The sequence below is a fragment of the Bubalus bubalis genome, chromosome 6, assembly GCF_019923935.1.
Source record: "Bubalus bubalis isolate 160015118507 breed Murrah chromosome 6, NDDB_SH_1, whole genome shotgun sequence".
Lineage (NCBI taxonomy): Eukaryota > Metazoa > Chordata > Mammalia > Artiodactyla > Bovidae > Bubalus > Bubalus bubalis.
The window spans coordinates 58,789,839-58,807,568 of record NC_059162.1 but is presented as its reverse complement, the minus strand read 5'-3'; the positions used below and the strand labels follow the sequence as shown (position 1 = coordinate 58,807,568).

At 42.0% G+C, this 17,730-nt stretch overlaps 1 protein-coding gene across 1 annotated transcript in view; it reads left to right on the top strand.

Moving 5' to 3' along the window:
* The first annotated feature begins 290 nt into the window (after nt 1-290).
* Nucleotides 291-17,730, top strand: part of DNAI3 (dynein axonemal intermediate chain 3) — an 85,235-nt gene continuing 67,795 nt past the window's right edge. The window contains exons 1-3 of the mRNA XM_006047532.4: nt 291-438; nt 7,041-7,119; nt 7,522-7,560. Of these exons, the coding sequence (XP_006047594.2) occupies nt 7,056-7,119; nt 7,522-7,560 (103 nt within the window). The 5' untranslated portion in view covers nt 291-438; nt 7,041-7,055. The remainder of the gene's footprint in view (nt 439-7,040; nt 7,120-7,521; nt 7,561-17,730) is intronic.

Sequence of the window (17,730 nt, the reverse complement as noted above, 5' to 3'; positions counted from 1 at the left end):
CCTTTGGGTACGGCTGCTCTGCGTCCGACGAGGCATGGATCAAGTCTGGCAGTCCTGGAGTTAGGCCAGGTTGCAGCTCTCTACGCTTTCAAACTGCACATCTCCTTCCTTACTGGTGGGAAACTTGCTGGCCTCCCTTCGAGTCAGGTTGAGTGACGTCATCACCATGGCAACCAATCACAAATCTGCTCTGAAAGAGACCGGAGGGAGCGGGCATTGTATTGGTGAGGCCGTTTTGTCAATCTCAGCAGAGGACCAGCCTCTTTTCTCTTAGCAACGGATGCGTCAGGGTAACAGTTTGCAGGGGGAACTAGACTGTGTTCTTAGGACTTGTTTTTCTGAGAGAGGAGAGTCAAACTCTCATCTCCAGCTCCCGAAGGAATTTTTCTCCAGGGTATTGCGAAGAGGCTTCTTTTCCCTTCAGTTTAGCAGTATCAGGTAAGGGAAGCTCTAAGTGGGAAAGGAGGTTTTGAAAACAAGTCAGTATTTTACTCCCTCTTTCAAGGGCATTAGGAACACTCGCTGTGCCAGCGATGTACCAGACATGGTGAAGACTCCATAAATCTACAAAACTTTCTCTGCTTTCAAAGAACTTCCAGGCTAGCCAGGGGACAAAAATAATAATGAGAGAGCAGTTAACGACATTCTGAGAACCTTGAGGGCCGGTACCTGTACACAGGTTTTATGTTCCCAGTGCTTTCACATTGCCTGGAACATAGTAGAAACCCAATAATTACTGGATGGATGGATAGGTGGATGAAAAGGAAAACAGCATGATCCTGGTATAGCAGATCAAAGAAGAAATGATTAATGTGGATTGAAGTGATTAGATGTCTTCAGGACTTAAGAAAGGGCTTTAGTAGATGGCATGAAGAAGGTAAACAGAGGAACATTAGCTCTTTGAAAGTAAGGGCCTTGTCTTATTCCTCTGTTGACTTCCAGAACCTGATTGATGTTCAATAATTTCTCTTTCCCCACGGTGTATTCTGAATGCTGAATGCACTTACAGCAATCCTTCAGGCAGCTCTGAGTTTGAGGCTCTTGGCTTTGCAGAAGCCTGGCATAATTAACTAGGCTGCAGTGTGATTAGAAAGTATCAAGGAAAACAGGATTATATTAGCCTGAGTGAGAAAGTTGCAGAGGTTTCAGAGAGAAGGTTGAATTGAGCCTATAAGGAGTAAGATTTCAGCAAGCAGAGATGTGCATCATATGGAAGATGGGGGGTGGGGAGGGCAGGGCGTTTTCCCTCTCTGTTTAGAGAATGGATAGTAATTCTATGAGGCCAGAGTAGAACTAGAAGAATAGATGTAATGAGGCTGGCTGCGAAGGGGGTTAAAAGTGATGCTTACAGTTTGGACTCCCTCCTGTTTTGCTAAATCTGGTCTTCAGACCACAAATGTAAGACTGCCTCATAGTAATTTTAAAAATGCAGAGTCCCAGGCTCACCCAGATCTTCAGAATCACAGTGGGAGTCCAGGAAACTTGCATTTCAAATGAATTCTATTTCTATACTACTGGAGGAGAATTGGAGAAGGAAATGGCAACCCACTCCAGTATTCTTGCCTGGAAAATCCCATGGATGGAGGAGCCTGGTAGGCTACAGTCCATGGGGTTCCAAAGAGTCGGACATGACTGAGCGACTTCACTTTCACTGGAGGAGAATGCCTCTGTGGCTGATAGAAACCCACTTTATATTCCCTAGTATACAGGGAAGTGGCTTGTTAAGGTCTGCATTTTAGGCAAAACCAATACAATATTGTAAAGTAATTAGCCTCCAATTAAAAAAATAAATTTATATTTTAAAAATTTACAACCTTACAAATTAATTGTGCGTAACAAATGAAATGATCAATAAAAAAGTCTCAGAAAAAAAAAAAAGATCTGCATTTTAGAAAGAGCACTCTGAAGTCCTGCCCTGTGGGACTGTTCTGGTTGGAACAGAGGCGGGGAGTAAGTTAAATGTCCATGATCTACTTGGTCTAGTGGCAGGGTAGGGGAAGAGGAACCCATGGACAGAAAAAAAATTGCATATTTATTTTGACTAACCACTAATTGAAATGCATTCACTGGTAACAAACCACAGTAGTATTCACGGGACCTGTGACTTTGTCATCAAAAGATATTATATACCTTTTCATGTAATATCATGGATGTTATATTATTTATGCTCACCACTTCTTCAAAATTAAGGCAGTCATTAGAACCACTGCTAGATCTTATTTAATATATTAATAAAGAAGCACATAAATTATTATATCATAATTTTTTAAATAGTTTGATAACTGTATTTCAGTATAATGTATTCCTTGCAATCCGATGTTTTTGTCTGATGCATGGGCTTCACCAGGCTGCCAAAGGGGTTTATGGCACAAGACAGGAACTCCTGATATAGGAGGACATGTTGAAGGCCTAAACCAGAGGATGCTATGGGAGAGGAAAGCTTGGAATTCAGGAGATATATCAAAGGGAGAAGTCATGAGTTAGCATCTACTTAAATAAGTAAATATCTGATCTTGGAAATAAATGGAAGTAGGTTAGAAGGGGAGAAATGAGAAGACTAACAAATATTATAGAAACAGTTATCTCTGGAGGGTGGGTTGCACTTCTCTGAAGAAGGCAGAAGAGCCCAGGAGAATCTTGAAGCTTAATCATCAGGATCTTGGTAGAGACTGACCAAGAAGCAGCAGTTCTTGGAGACATACTTACAAGACTCCCAAGATGTTAGTCTTGGATCTTATTCTAAATCTCTCTTTTTTAACAAAAGTGAAAGTGATGGAGGCAAACGTGATGAACTTACATATACTTTGGGAAGATAAAAGAGGATAAAGAGGCTGGTGGCCATCTAAACAAGGTCAGATAATTGAAGAAGTCTTAAGGAAGTAATACTTTCATAGACAGACACTAGGTGAAGATGAGGTGCCAGTGCTGCAGGTTTTCTTAGAATTAAAAATCTCGTGAATGGCTGTGAGCCACACAGGCATACATGTAACAGATGGGAATGTGTAAACAGGTATGTGCAATACAGCAGAATAAACTGAAGAGAGGAAGCTAACAACTGTTTACATCACTGTATTATGTCAGTTGTAATTCATGTCACTTATCCCTTCATTTGCAGTTGTTACCTTCCTGAAGCCTCATAGAAAAATACAGTCCCAGGCAAATCTTTAGTTTGGAACCAAGTCATGGACAGCTCTGAATGCAATGCTGCTCATTATCAGTGGAGTATCATCACAGGTTTTGAACGTGAACTGTTGCACAGAGCATTTACTCAGTACAGTTGTCCCTCAGTATCTATGGCAGGGTTTTTCTTTCAGGCTCCCGCATAGATACCAAAATCCAAGGGTGCTTTTATAAAATGGTGTATTATTTGCAAAACCTAAGCACATCCTCCTGTATACTTTAAATCATCTCTAAATTACTTTTAATACCTAATACAATGTAAATAATAGTTCATTTCAGTTCAGTCACTCAGTCATGTCCGACTCTTTGTGATGCCATGAATCGCAGCACACCAGGCCTCCCAGAGTTCACTCAAACTCATGTCCATTGAGTCGGTGATGCCATCCAGCCATCTCATCCTCTGTCGTCCCCTTCTTCTCCTGCCCCCAATCCTTCCCAGCATCAGGGTCTTTCCCAATGGGAAGATCCAAGGGATCTTCCCAACCCAGGGATCGAACATGGGTCTCCTGCTTTGCAAGCAGATTCTTTACCATCTGAGCCACCAGGGAAGTTATTCACAGTTTAGGCAAAAGCTTTTTTTTTAGACTGAAATTTCATAAGCTAAGAATAGAAGAAGGGAAGGAAGGACCAAAGAATCATTAACATTTTTTCTTGGTATGTATACGGTGCCAGTTACAGAGGTCACGATAGGAAAGAAAGTGAACCTCTCAGTATATAGTCTATTTCACATGTCCCAAATTGAACTCCCAATCTTCCCTTTCAAAACTATTCTTCCCGGGGAATCCCCATCTCAATAAACAGCAAACCTATGCTTTCAGTTCTTAAGGCAAAACTCACTAAAGTCATCCTTGATCTCTTTCTTTCTCTCAGAACCTGCATCCAAGTCATCAGCAAATATACTATGGGTTCTACAAAATCTATCCTGAATCCAGTCACTTTTTCCATGCCACTCTCACCTCCCTGATCTAAACTGCCACCATCTCTTTCTTGGATAATTGACTGTCTTGTAATTGGATTCTCTACTTCAGTTCTTGCTTTGCTATAGTCTTGGCATCACAGCAGCCACAGTGATTCTCAAAATGTGAATCAAGTCAAGTGAAGTAACTCCTCAGCTCAAAACTGTCCAAAGCTCCCCACCTCGTTCACAGTGAAACCCAAAGTCCTTCTCCATGACCTAGCCTTCTTGTGGTACATTATATAATTTCCCCCAACTATCCACCTCCCTTATAGGAGGATCATACATTCCGACCCATGTTCTGTATTATGGCTTGGAAGCATACATTATTAACATGGAAGCATACATTCTTACCCCCTTATCAGGATTGACTGTGTGATTTGTTTGAGCCAATGGAATGTAAGCAGAAAAAAAGGACAGTGTACCAGTGCCAAGAAGAGTTAGAAAGCATTACTCGATTTTATTAGCTCTCACTTTTTCTTCTGCCGCAAAAGTAGTGTGTGTCAAATAGGCACTGCTCCTTCAGCCTGTGTCCCAGAAAAAGACTGGGAGCAGTATCTCACCCCAGCCATAATACAGAACATGGAAGAAAGAAATGTTTGCTGTTGCATGTTACTGAGCATTTGTTTCTACAGCAAAGGACATTTGTTTCTACAGCAAAACTGACTGTTAATATAGCTCCATTACTTCTCCAACCAACTTCAGGTCCTAGTCTTCCCCTCAGTCTCTCTGCTCCAACCATCATGACCTTCTTGTGTTTTCCTAAAGCGCCACGCAAACATTTGCCCCAGAACCATTACACCTACCATTCCCTCCACCTGGAAATACCCTTTCTTCCCGAGATACCTGCATTTCCAGCTCCCTCCCTTCTCTTGGGGCTTTGCTCCAATGTTGCTTAAGTGAGGTCTCCCTGCATGCACCCTCTCTCCTCCTACACCCCCCTCTGCTTTTCCTTTTCTCCATAATAGTTATCATCATTTGAGGGACTGATTATTTTTTTCTTTTCTTTGCTGTCTCTTTCCCCACTAGAGCATAAGCTCTATCAGGGCAGGAGTTTTGCCTATTTTTTCACAGCTGTATTCCTAATACTTGGGAACGCATCTGGCACATTATAGTCACTCAGTAAATATTTGTGAAATAGTGTATGTTGGGGGGGTGGGGTGGGGTGTATCCACATGTCAGGTGAGTTTGGGTGACCTTCACAAAGTTTCTGTGTACTTTAAGTCAAATATAGCTGGGATAGAATATAGAGATGGGTACATTGATAAAAAATCTTCTGAGAAAAAGACTAGGTCCAAGATGTGAAATTACACTAAGGCTGGGAAGTAGGATGGAGGAGACTCAACAGGCTGAAATAGTGGGTCAGAGCCATCCATTGCACAATAATTTGCCTAAGGCCACTAAGCTGGTAGAAGGGTCTGTTTTTAAACCCTGCTGGTCAAATTCCTGAAATCACATCTTACCCATCTAACAAGATGGGTCAGAGCTGATCACTGAGAGGACAGGGATTTAATGTCATGGCAGTGACCTTGGACATGTTATATCCTATCAAAATTGTTGAGTTATTCCACAGAAAACTTTTGGAGGTATTCTCTGAGAGTGCAAATAAAGACAGTGGTTACATGTATACATTCTAGGACAAAAGTACTATTTAAATTCTGTTGTTGTTCAGTCTAAGTGGTGTCTGCACTTCGCAACGCCATAGACTGCAGCACTCCAGGCTTCACCATCTCCCAGAGTTTTCTCAGTCTCACGTCCACTGAGTCAATGATGCCATCCAACGACCTCATCCTCTGTCACCCCTTTCTCCTCTTGCCCTCAATCTTTCCCAGCATCAGAGTTTTTTCCAATGAGTCGGCTCTTCGCATCAGGTGGCCGAAATATTGGAGCTTCAATTTTAACATCTGTCCTTCCAATGAATATTCAGGGTTGATTTCCTTTAGGATTAACTGGCTTTCTGTCCTTGCAGTTCAAGGGACTCTCAAGAGTCTTCTCCAACACCACAATTGAAAAGTATCAATTCTTCAGTGCTCAGCCTTCTTTATGGTTCATCTCTTACATCCCTACTTGACTACTGGAAAAATCATAGCTTTGACTATATGGATCTTTGTCGGCAAAGTGACATCTCTGCTTTTTAATACGCTGTCTAGGTTTATTTTTATTATTCAAAAATCATGCATATATATACACTTTGTGAGTCTGTGCCTGCCTATGGACTTTAAGCCTGTGTTTGTAGCTGGGACACCTGCCAGGCACAGGGCAGCACAGAGCAGCTTCCTAAAATGGAAACAGTAGCAGGAGGCAGGGGATCCAATGTCCTCTTTTGTGCTTCCATGGCAGGATCTGTGGCAGAAACCTTGAAGTATCTCTTGCCAAAACTTCAGCTTCAGCTGAATGGCTCCCCTAGAATGGCAAGATCTCACTAGGAAGACTGTTGTTGCAATAAACTTTTGGTCACAAAACACCCATCTGTGAAGATACATGTTGATTTGCTGTCGTTGACTGGAGAATCCAGGGATGGGGGAGCCTGGTAGGCTGCCGTCTATGGGGTCACACAGAGTCGGACACGACTGAAGTGACTTAGCAGCAGCAGTTGCTAAGTCATGTTCAATTCTTATGACCCCATGGACCGTAGCCCACCAGGATCCTCTGTCCTTGGAATCCTCCAAGCAAGAATACTACAGTGGGTTGACATTTCTTTCTCCAGGGTATCTTCCCCACCCAGAGACTGAATCTGTGTCTCCTATACTGGCAGGCAGATCCTTTACTAGTGAACCACTAGAGAAACCCACATGATGATTTAGCCAAAGACAAAACTTAGGAAATATAATCTTATGTTTATTAGATGATAATACTTATTATTTGAAACTATAAATGATGCTAATGATATCCTCTCTTTATGCAGCTGAAAATCTGAGCCATGGCTCCAAAACCTCAAAAACGAAAGAGAACAAAACATGCCAAAACCAAAATGACATTACCTGGTAGGACTGTTTGTTCATTTATGGGATTTTTATGGATTTAGTATTTGTACATCTTTTAGCAGCCAAAACAATTATGGTATTATCTCCCAAACAGTTTTTGCTGTCATAAAGTCAAACGCAAGTGGAATTCAAAACATGGGGATTTATTATTATTTTTATTCATATCATTATAATATCAACTAAATATCATGTAATAAATGACATAAATGTTATAGCAAATATATCATTATGAGATTATTCTGTGAGAAAGACAATTATTCAGTTTCTATTTGATTATTAATACATAGCTTAAGTCTTCATTGTGTGTTTGCTTTTCTGTTTTATGTTTTAAGACTTGGTAGAAGACTAAGATACATATCTGATTCAAAAATGTAAATTTAACATCATTTTATTATATTCTAGTTAGTGAAGAAGCAGAACCCTTGAATATGGAGAGCATGGGTAAGTGGAAATACAATTCAGAATCCATGTCCCCAGTTCTGCAACATTTTAATATGCAATAAGCAAGGGAGAATACTATACATTGAAATTTGAACAAAATGTGCATGTACTAAAAGTACATCATGTTATTTAGAATATAAAATAAAATTTTTTGAAGAAAGATTAAAAGAGTGAAAGAGAGAATTTCAAACTGAACAGTCTCTTAAAAATCTAACATCCTATGATTATTGAGAGACCTTTTGTAACTATAGAGTGTGTTATTTATTTTTTATAAAGTTGTTGCTTTTTTATAATAATATTTTTCAAACTCTGGCTCATGGGCAACATATATCTGTACGTCATGTTCAGTTCAGTTCAGTTCAGTCGCTCAGTCGTGTTCGACTCTTTGCAACCCCATGAATCGCAGCACACCAGGCCTCCCTATCCATCACCAACTCCAGGAGTTCACTCAGACTCATGTCGATCGAGTCGGTGATGCCATCCAGCCATCTCATCCTCTGTCGTCCCCTTCTCCTCCTGCCCCCAATCCCTCCCAACATCAGAGTCTTTTCCAATGAGTCAACTCTTCGCATGAAGTGGCCAAAGTACTGGAGTTTCAGCTTTAGCATCATTCCTTCCAAAGAAATCCCAGGACTGATCTCCTTCAGAATGGACTAGTTGGATCTCCTTGCAGTCCAAGCAACTCTCAAGAGTCTTCTCCAACACCACAGTTCAAAAGCATCAATTCTTTGGTGTTCAGCTTTCTTCACAGTCCAACTCTCACATCCATACATGACCACTGGAAAAACCATAGCCTTGATTAGATGGACCTTTCTTGGCAAAGTAATGTCTCTGCTTTTGAATATGCTATCTAGGTTGGTCATAACTTTCCTTCCAAGGAATAAGCATCTTTGAATTTCATGGCTGCAATCACCATCTGCAGTGATTTTGGAGCCCAGAAAAATAAAGTCTGCCACTGTTTCCACTGTTTCCCCATCTATTTCCCATGAAGTGATGGGACCAGATGCCATGATCTTAGTTTTCTGACTGTTGAGCTTTAAGCCAACTTTTTCACTCTCCTCTTTCACTTTCATCAAGAGGCTCTTTAGTTCTTCTTCACTTTCTGCCATAAAGGTGGTGTCATCTGCATATCTGAGGTTATTGATATTTCTTCCGGCAATCTTGATTCCAGCTCATGCTTCTTCCAGCCCAGCATTTCTCATGATGTACTCTGCATGTAAGTTAACTAAGCAGGGTGACAATATACAGCTTTGACGAACTCCTTTTCCTATTTGGAACCAGTCTGTTGTTCCATGTCCAGTTCTAACTGTTGCTTCCTGACTTGCATACAGGTTTCTCAAGAGGCAGGTCAGGTGGTCTGGTATTCCCATCTCTTTCAGAATTTTCCACAGTTTATTATGATCTACACAGTCAAAGGCTTTGGCGTAGTCAATAAAGCAGAAATAGATGTTTTTCTGGAACTCTCTTGCTTTTTCGATGATCCATCGGATGTAGGGTTCTATTATTTCAAGGAAAGAAGCTGATTTTTAAGCAAATAAACTATAACTTAAACAACCAAATTGATGTTGTTCCTACTTTTAGAGGCTAAATAATCTTATTCTAACAAATTTTATTTTTGTCGTTGTTGAAATTTTCTCTTCGAGTTTTCTTAGATGATGTAGTTCATGTTTAGAAACAGGGAAACACATATATTGTTGGTTCACTAACATTGAACTCACAGCCAACAACACTGTAATTCAGGCCTGACTGATGTTTTTCTAATAATACGCATGTTTTCTTATAAAGTACATCACAGCCTTCTTGCGCTTAGGAGCACTAGACAGCACTTTAGCTGTAAGCTCAGGGACCTTTTTAAACAGGCAAGTCATCAATACAAAGCACAAAAAATGTGGCACCACATCAGCAGTAGGAAGGACACTGCGGTTTGAGGGCAAGTAGAAGACGGTAGAGCCTCCTTGGCCACGTGCACATTGGGTAACTCACATTTTTTGCCACCTTAAAGCATGTCCACTAGTGAACGTGAAAGTACCACAACCATTGATCTTGGGTTACAAATGCATTTTAAAAAGTGAATTTGCAAGTACAAAATTTGTGAATAATGAGGACGGAGCATATTTATTTGTTTGTGCATTCATATCCTATTCACACACACACCCATGCTGACTCGCCCTTGTGTGTGCTCGCTACCTCTCACCCTCTCTCTTCTCCCTCCCTCCTACACTTCTCTCCTCCATCTCTCCCTTTCTCTCTCTCTCTCTGTTTCTTTCTTGCACACCCACAAGCTTCAGGGGAATAGAAACTCTTGTTTACCCCTGTACCCCAATGCCTATCTTGATACAGAATAAACACTCAATAAATATTTGTTGATTGATTGAGTGAATGAGTAAATTGCTTTCCCTATTCTTCCTTTCTAATAGACCAGCAGCACTCCTGCCCTCCTTAGTCCTATGTTCTATCTCTCACCCAGTTTTCTCCTGGGTAGCACTTGTCACCATTTGTCCTTATTTGTTTCTGAGTGTATTTATATGCTTAACATCTGTCTCCCCCTCTAGATTGTATGCCCTAGCACTAGCACCATGTTTTTCACATAGTAGGTGCTTAGTAAATATTTTATGACTAAATAATTAACTAGTAAGCAGATCCATGACTTAGCATGCATGCATGCATGTTTCTTTAAGGAAGAAAAAAGAAATTTCAGCACTTTGTAGTGAGAGTTGAGGGGTTTGATTTAGCATCCCCTTGTCCTACAACCTGATCTGATCTGTCCTACAACCTCTCTCTCTACTCTACTCCCAGACTCCCTTGCTGTGGGCTTCTTGTAATTGCCAACTGTCACTCAAGTCTTGGGGCTGTCATGCTGCTTGAGAGTAGGATTCCGTTTCCAACCAAGGACCAAGGGATCAAAAGACTAGCTAAAAAATGTCTCCTAAGGCTCTAACAGCCTTCCTTGGTGGCTCAGACAGTAAAGAATCTTCTTGCAATGCAGGAGACACAGGTTCAGTCCCTGGGTGGGGAAGATGCCCTGCAGAAGGAAATGGCAAGCCACTCCAGTACTCTTGGCTGGAGAATCTCATGGACAGAGGAGCTTGGCAGGCTAAATCCATGGGGTTGCAAGAGTTGAACACTACTTAACAACTAAATCACCACCACCAAGGACCTAACAGGCAATGTCTGGAGGTTTCTAGAGATGATGTGTGATTTTTCCACATAATTAACATTTATTGAGCTTTGTGTCAGGAATACTTCTCTCATCCCATTAGCCCTAGGAAGTTAGCATTACTGTGGCCATTAGAAGATGGAGGTGCTGTGACTCCCAAAAGTTAAATAATTTACCCAAATTGTGTGTCACACTTTAATACGAGTTAGAACATCATTGGTATATTAATGGCTTATGGCCAGTGTAAGAAGTCACCACAAATTTATTATTGTACAGTTTTGGAGATTAGGAATCTGAAATTGCTTTCCCTGGGGTAAAATCAAATTGTCGGTAGGGCTGGTTCTTCTGGAGTCTCTGAAGGGATAGTCTGTTCTCTTACCTTTCCCACCTAAAGGCTCCCAGTGTTAATTGACTCTTGGCCCCTTCCTCTGTCTTCAAAACCAGCAGCGTATCATCTTCTAATCATCCTCTGACTTTGACCTCTGCCTCCCTGTCACTTCTCCTCCTTGATATTGACCCTCCAGCCTTCCTCTTATAAGGACCCTTGTGATTTCACGTGACCCACCTCAGACGCCCAATAACCTTCTCATCTCAAGATCCTTAATTTAATCACACCTGCAAGTCTCTTTTGTCATATAACGCAACACGTTCACAGGTTTAGGGAATTAGGATATGGCTGTCTTTGGGGGAAGCAGTACTCTGTTTACCACAAGAGATTAAGAGCACAGCTTTTGGAATTAGACAGATGTGGTTTGAATCATAATTCTGCCACTTAATGACTGTGTGGCCACAAATGACTTCACCTCTTTGAGCTTCTTCCCCATCTGAAGAATGAGGTAGTGACACTCATCTCATGAGCATGAGGCAGAAGGGAAATTAGGTAGTACATGCACGCTTCCTTACACAGGGCGGTCACAGAGAAGGTTTGCATTAACTGTTGTTACTATAACGGTAGGGAAATAGAGTAATGAATGAAAATGAAGAGTCCAGAAATAAACTCACATATACATGGCCGATTGATTTTCAACAAAAATACAAAGGCAATTCAGTGGAGAAGAGACAGTCTTTTCAATACGTGATTTTGAAACAATTGGATCTCTACAGACAAAAAAGTGAACCTCAACCCATACTGCACATCACATACAAAAAGTATCTCAAAATGGATCATAGACCTAAATGTAAAACCAGATATTATAAAACTTCTGGAAGAAAACATAGGAGAAAAATATTTGTGACCTTGGATTAGGCAAAAATTTCCTAGGAAAAAAACACCCCAAATTGTAAATCCTCAGAAGTCTTTGCCTGTTTTTTTCTTTTATGAAACTCTAGTCAGAATGAGCTAAAGGGATGAGCTCTTGCTATGTGGAACAACATAAATGAATCTCAAAATAATCGTGCTAAGCAAAAGAAGACAAACGGAAAGCATATAATGTGCATTTATAAATAGGCCATAAAAAACAAACTACTGATCTATAGAAATGGAAAGCAGATCACTGATTGCCTGGGAGTGAGGAAGGGTGCTGGGAGAAGGGGCAGAAATAAATTTTTATGTATTATGGTTGTGTTCTTTATCTCAATTGTGGTGATAGTTTCATGAATCAATGCATATATTTATCAATATATGTACACTTTAAACATCTATGGTTTATTATTTATCAATTATATCTCACTAGAACTGTTTTTTAAAAAGTAAACCAAAATGTTAAAATAAAGATATGGATGAAATGCACAGGACTTATGTACACACTGGTTCAGTACGCAGGATTGGCCTAATTGCCGTGTGGCCTGTGACTTGTACTGCACAGCCTGCATCCGTGTGCACATAGGATCCCCAGCGAGTTAGTTGTGGAGAGCTTGAGTCTGCCGTGGGCCCCTGCTCTGCTAGGCTCCTAGGTGAATAACTGCACTGTCTGCATCCTGTGCAGTGGACCTTTGTTACCTCCCTGACTGTGTGTGAAGAGGCGCAGGACCCTCTGCTGTGCTCTTCTGTGTCACACATTTGAGAGAAAGTACAGCATGCTAGATGCAGTGCAGGGAATTTGGTTTGGAACCTAGGTCCCCTATATCTAACTCCTAGCCCCTGACCTTGGATACTTTACTTGTACTCTGTGGGCCTCAGTTTTCTCAGCTAAAAAATGCAGGCAGTTACAGTAATGTCTTCAGAATGTTGTTATAAATAGTAAATAAATTAATAATCTGTGTAATGTGCTTGGAACAGTGCCTGGCAGTAGGTGTTTCCCAGAAGCTTCTATATAGCAGGCTGTTTTTCACTCGCTGTCATTCACTCACTGCCCTGGGCTGGCAAAATGTCCAGCAGGTCTTGCCCCCATGGAAGCACTTCTGACCTCTGCAAGCTTCAGGAGGCCCTGCATGCCTTCTCTGCTCCAACATCTTTCTCACCCTCCTGGACCAGCCAGTTTCCCACTCTGCTAGAGGCACAGCAGAGCCCAGAGCCCATCTCACCACAAATTACCAGAGCCTCACTGTTATACACCTACAGTGCTGTCTTCAGTGCAGGCCTCAAAGCCTAGATAACAACAGTTCTTTGATTAAATTTAGCCAGAGATCCTTGGGGTGTCCAGAAAGTCAGACCTTCCTCTGTTTAGTTTGGCCGTTGTTCAGGTAGGGCGTGGAGGTACTGGACTATAGTAGTTCTGTGTGGTCTACTGGCTACTAGTTGCCTACAGTTATTACTGATTGTAGATCCCAGCCAGAAACGGGCTACTAATACTACTAACTTCTAGATAAAGAAATGTAAGATCCTATGTTAAAGTTGCCTTGACAAGGACAAGTTAGTGACTTCCCTGGGGGTCCAGTGGCTGAGACTCTGCACTCCCATGCAGGGGAGCCCGGGTTCAATCCCTGGTCAGGGTACTAGATCCCATATGCTGCAACTAAGACCCAGTGCAGCCAAATAAATAATTTTTTAATGCTCAGTTAGTGTGAAAGGATTATTTTTATGAAGAATATCTAGCTAGTAGGATTTGAAGTATGTTTAGTGGCAGTGGGTGACATAGAACACATCTTGGTCCCTGCCCTTCCAGTTTCTTGGATGGTAGGAAGCTTTCTGGCCTTTATGAGCACCTCTGTTCATGAAGGACAGCCACCTCCTTTCCAGCTCTAGCTCTGTGTGGGTCTCACAGTTCCACCTAGTGGTTTTCTAAGGCAAAACTGCAAGAACTCTTACGAGGCATTCAGTTCAGTTCAGTCACTTAGTCATGTCCGACTCTTTGAGACCCCATGCACCGGAGCACGCTGAAAGGTTGTTGTTGAATCACGCGAAGACACCGGGATTCTTGACCCCCGGAGGAGAAGAATTCAATCCGGGGCCAGAGACGAGGCTTGATTGCTCAGAGCTTTTGTGTAATAAAGTTTTATTAAAGTATAAAGGAGATAGAGAAAGCTTCTGACATAGGCATCAGAAGGGGGCAGAAAGGGTACCCGCTTGCTAGTGTTAACAGTGAGGTTATATAATCCAAAGAATGTCTGGAGGTTGTAATAGACCTCATCAGACCTACTCCCATAATTTACATTTTAAGGTAACACTGTCCTCAGGCAAGATACATCCTTGTAAAGACCAGGTCTACTCCCATAATTTATATTTTAAGATAACAGAAGGTTGAATCCAAAGACTGTCCTTAGGCAGGATACATTATTGTTATATAATCCTAAGGAATGTAGAGAAAGAAAAAAAGTTTGTCCTTTCTTCCTCCTTGAGAATTCCAGACCCCTCTCTCCTAGGGGACCCCTAGACTCCCTATCAACCTGCCTAGGAAATGACTCTCTCAACACCAGGCCACCCTGTCCATCACCAACTCCCGGAGTCCACCCAAACCCATGTCCATTGAGTCGGTGATGCCATCCAACCATCTCGTCCTCTGTCGTCCCCTTCTCCTCCTGCCCTCAATCTTTCCCAGCATCAGGGTCTTTTCCAATGAGTCAGCTCTTCGCATCAGGTGGACAAAGTATTGGAGTTTCAGCTTCAACATCAGTCCTTCCAATGGACACCCATGACTGATCTCTGTTAGGATGGACTGGTTGGATCTCCTTGCAGTCCAAGGGACTCTCAAGAGTCTTCTCCAACACCACAGTTCAAAAGCATCAATTCTTCGGCGCTCAGCTTTCTTTCTTTATAGTCCAACTCTCACATCCATTCATGACCACTGGAAAAACCATAGCCTTGACTAGATGGACCTTTCTTGGCAAAGTAATGTCTCTGCTTTTGAATATGCTATCTAGGTTGGTCATAACTTTCCTTCCAAGGAGTAAGCATCTTCTAATTTCATGGCTGCAGTCACCATCTGCAGTGATTTTGGAGCCCCCCAAAAATAAAGTCAGCCACTGTTTCCACTGTTTCCCCATCTATTTGCTATAAAGTGATGGGACTGGATGCCATGATCTTCGTTTTCTGAATGTTGAGCTTTAAGCCAACTTTTTCACTCTCCTCTTTCACTTTCATCAAGAGGCTCTTTAGTTCTTCTTCACTTTCTGCCATAAAGGTGGTGTCATCTGCATATCTGAGGTTATTGATATTTCTTCTGCCAATCTTGATTCCAGCTTGTGCTTCCTCCAGCCCAGTGTTTCTCATGATGTACTCTGCATAGAAGTTAAATAAGCAGGGTGACAATATACAGCCTTGACGTACTCCTTGACCTATTTGGAACCAGTCTGTTGTTCCATGTCCAGTTCTAACTGTTGCTTCCTGACCTGCATACAGGTTTCTCAAGAGGCAAGTCAGGTGGTCTGGCATTCCCATCTCTTTCAGAATTTTCCACAGTTTATTGTGATCCACACAGTCAAAGGCTTTGGCATAGTCAATAAAGCAGAAATAGATGTTTTTCTGGAACTCTGTTGCTTTTTCGATAATCCAGCAGATGTTGGCAATTTGATCTCTGGTTCCTCTGCCTTTTCTAAAACCTGCCTGAACATCTGGAAGTTCACGGTTCATGTATTGCTGAAGCCTGGCTTGGAGAATTTTGAGCATTACTTTACTAGCATGTGAGATGAGTGCAATTGTGCAGTAATTTGAGCATTCTTTGGCATTGGCTTTCTTTGGGATTGGAATGAAAACTGACCTTTTCCAGTCCTGTGGCCACTGCTGAGTTTTCCAAATTTGCTGACATATTGAGTGCAGCACTTTCACAGCATCGTTTTAGGATTTGAAATAGCTCAACTGGAATTCCATCACCTCCACTAGCTTTGTTCGTAGTGATGCTTCCGAAGGCCCACTTGACTTCACATTCCAAGATGTCTGACTCTAGGTGAGTGATCACACCATCATGATTATTTGGGTCATGAAGATCTTTTTTGTACAGTTCTTCTGTGTATTCTTGCCACCTCTTCTTGATATCTTCTGCTTCTGTTCGATCCCTACCATTTCTGTCCTTTATCAAGCCCATCTTTGCATAAAATGTTCCCTTGGTATTTCTAATTTTCTTGAAGAGATCTCTAGTCTTTCCTATTCTATTGTTTTCCTCTATTTCTTTGCATTGATCACCGAGGAAGGCTTTCTTATCTCTCCTTGCTATTCTTTGGAACTCTGCATTCAAATGGGTATATTTTTCCTTTTCCCCTTTGCTTTTCACTTTCCTTCTTTTCACAGCTATTTGTAAGGCCTCCTCAAATAGCCATTTTGCATTTCTTTTTCTTGGGGATGGTTGATTCCTGTCTCCTGTACAATGTCACAAATCTCCATCCATAGTTCATCAGGCACTCTGTCTATCAGATCTAGTCCCTTAAATCTATTTCTCACTTCCACTGTATAGTCATAAGGGATTTGACTCAGGTCATACCTGAATGTTCTAGTGGTTTTCTCCACTTCAATTTCAGTCTGAATTTCGCAATAAGGAGTTCATGATCTAAGCCACAGTCAGCTCCTGGTCTTGTGTTTACTGACTGTATAGACCTTCTCCATCTTTGGCTGCAAAGAATATAATCAATCTGATTTTGGTGTCGACCACAGAAACACTGACTTCCAGCCCTAGTGGCTCAATGATATAATTATTCAGGTGATTTGGGGGTTTTTAGTCGCTATAGGCGTAACACTGATTAGTATTTTTCAGGAGATAAAAACTGGCAGTTTGTTTCTAATTCGTCAACAACTTACATTCCAAATGTTTGCTTATTATGCCCACTGACTGTACTTTGCAATATATTTCCATATATAATCAGTGTTGCGCCTATAGAGACTAAAAACAAAGCTCACAATTCCTACTTGAAAGGCCACATGCACTTCTCCCCTCGATGATGCTCTTGTTGAGCAGTGGAGGGAGGGTGTCAGACACCCAGGTGTGGGGCCTGGAGAGGATGAGAGTGGGTTCTGGGACTCTGGGAGCTTGTAGTTAGGGGACAGAGTTCTGGGGGTAAATGCAGAACTGAGACTGGGGTGGTAGAAGCTAATGATGATTAAAAAAAAAAGAAAGAAAATGAGAAGAAGGCTTGAGAGAGGAGATGGCAAGAGGCAAAATGATACCTTGTTCCCTTCCATCCACTGTCCTAGGGTCTGCTGCTGCCCAGCACTGACCTGGGGTGGGAGCAAGGGACAGGAAGAAGAGGAATGGAAGCCTCCTGAACCTCGCCTCCTCCTCTTCTGAGGGCAGTTCTGGGATTGGGGAACCAGAGGAGGGAAAAGGAACTCCCTATCCCACCTTCTTCCTCACTGCCAGGTTTACCAATATGACCTAATTGGAAAGTCAGTAGCTTTAAGATGTGAAGAACTGAATAACAAGTTTGACTGTGAAAAAGAGCCCTGGGGAGCAGAGGTAACTATTGAAGGGCATACTAAGGGCAAACAGCACAGACGTAGGAAAGCCAGTAGGGAGGAAGCATTGATGGGCTGAGAAGGGCGAAGAGGGGCAGGCAGGTCTTCAGACTGAAGGGAAAGGCAGAAAGTCAGGGCTTGTGCTCATCAGCTGGTGGGCAGGGCCGAAGGCTGTCGCAGGATTCTTTGCTGTACAGACAGAATTTTCTCTGTGAGGGCAAACGAGGTCACCTGGTGAGAGAGAGCAGCAGGT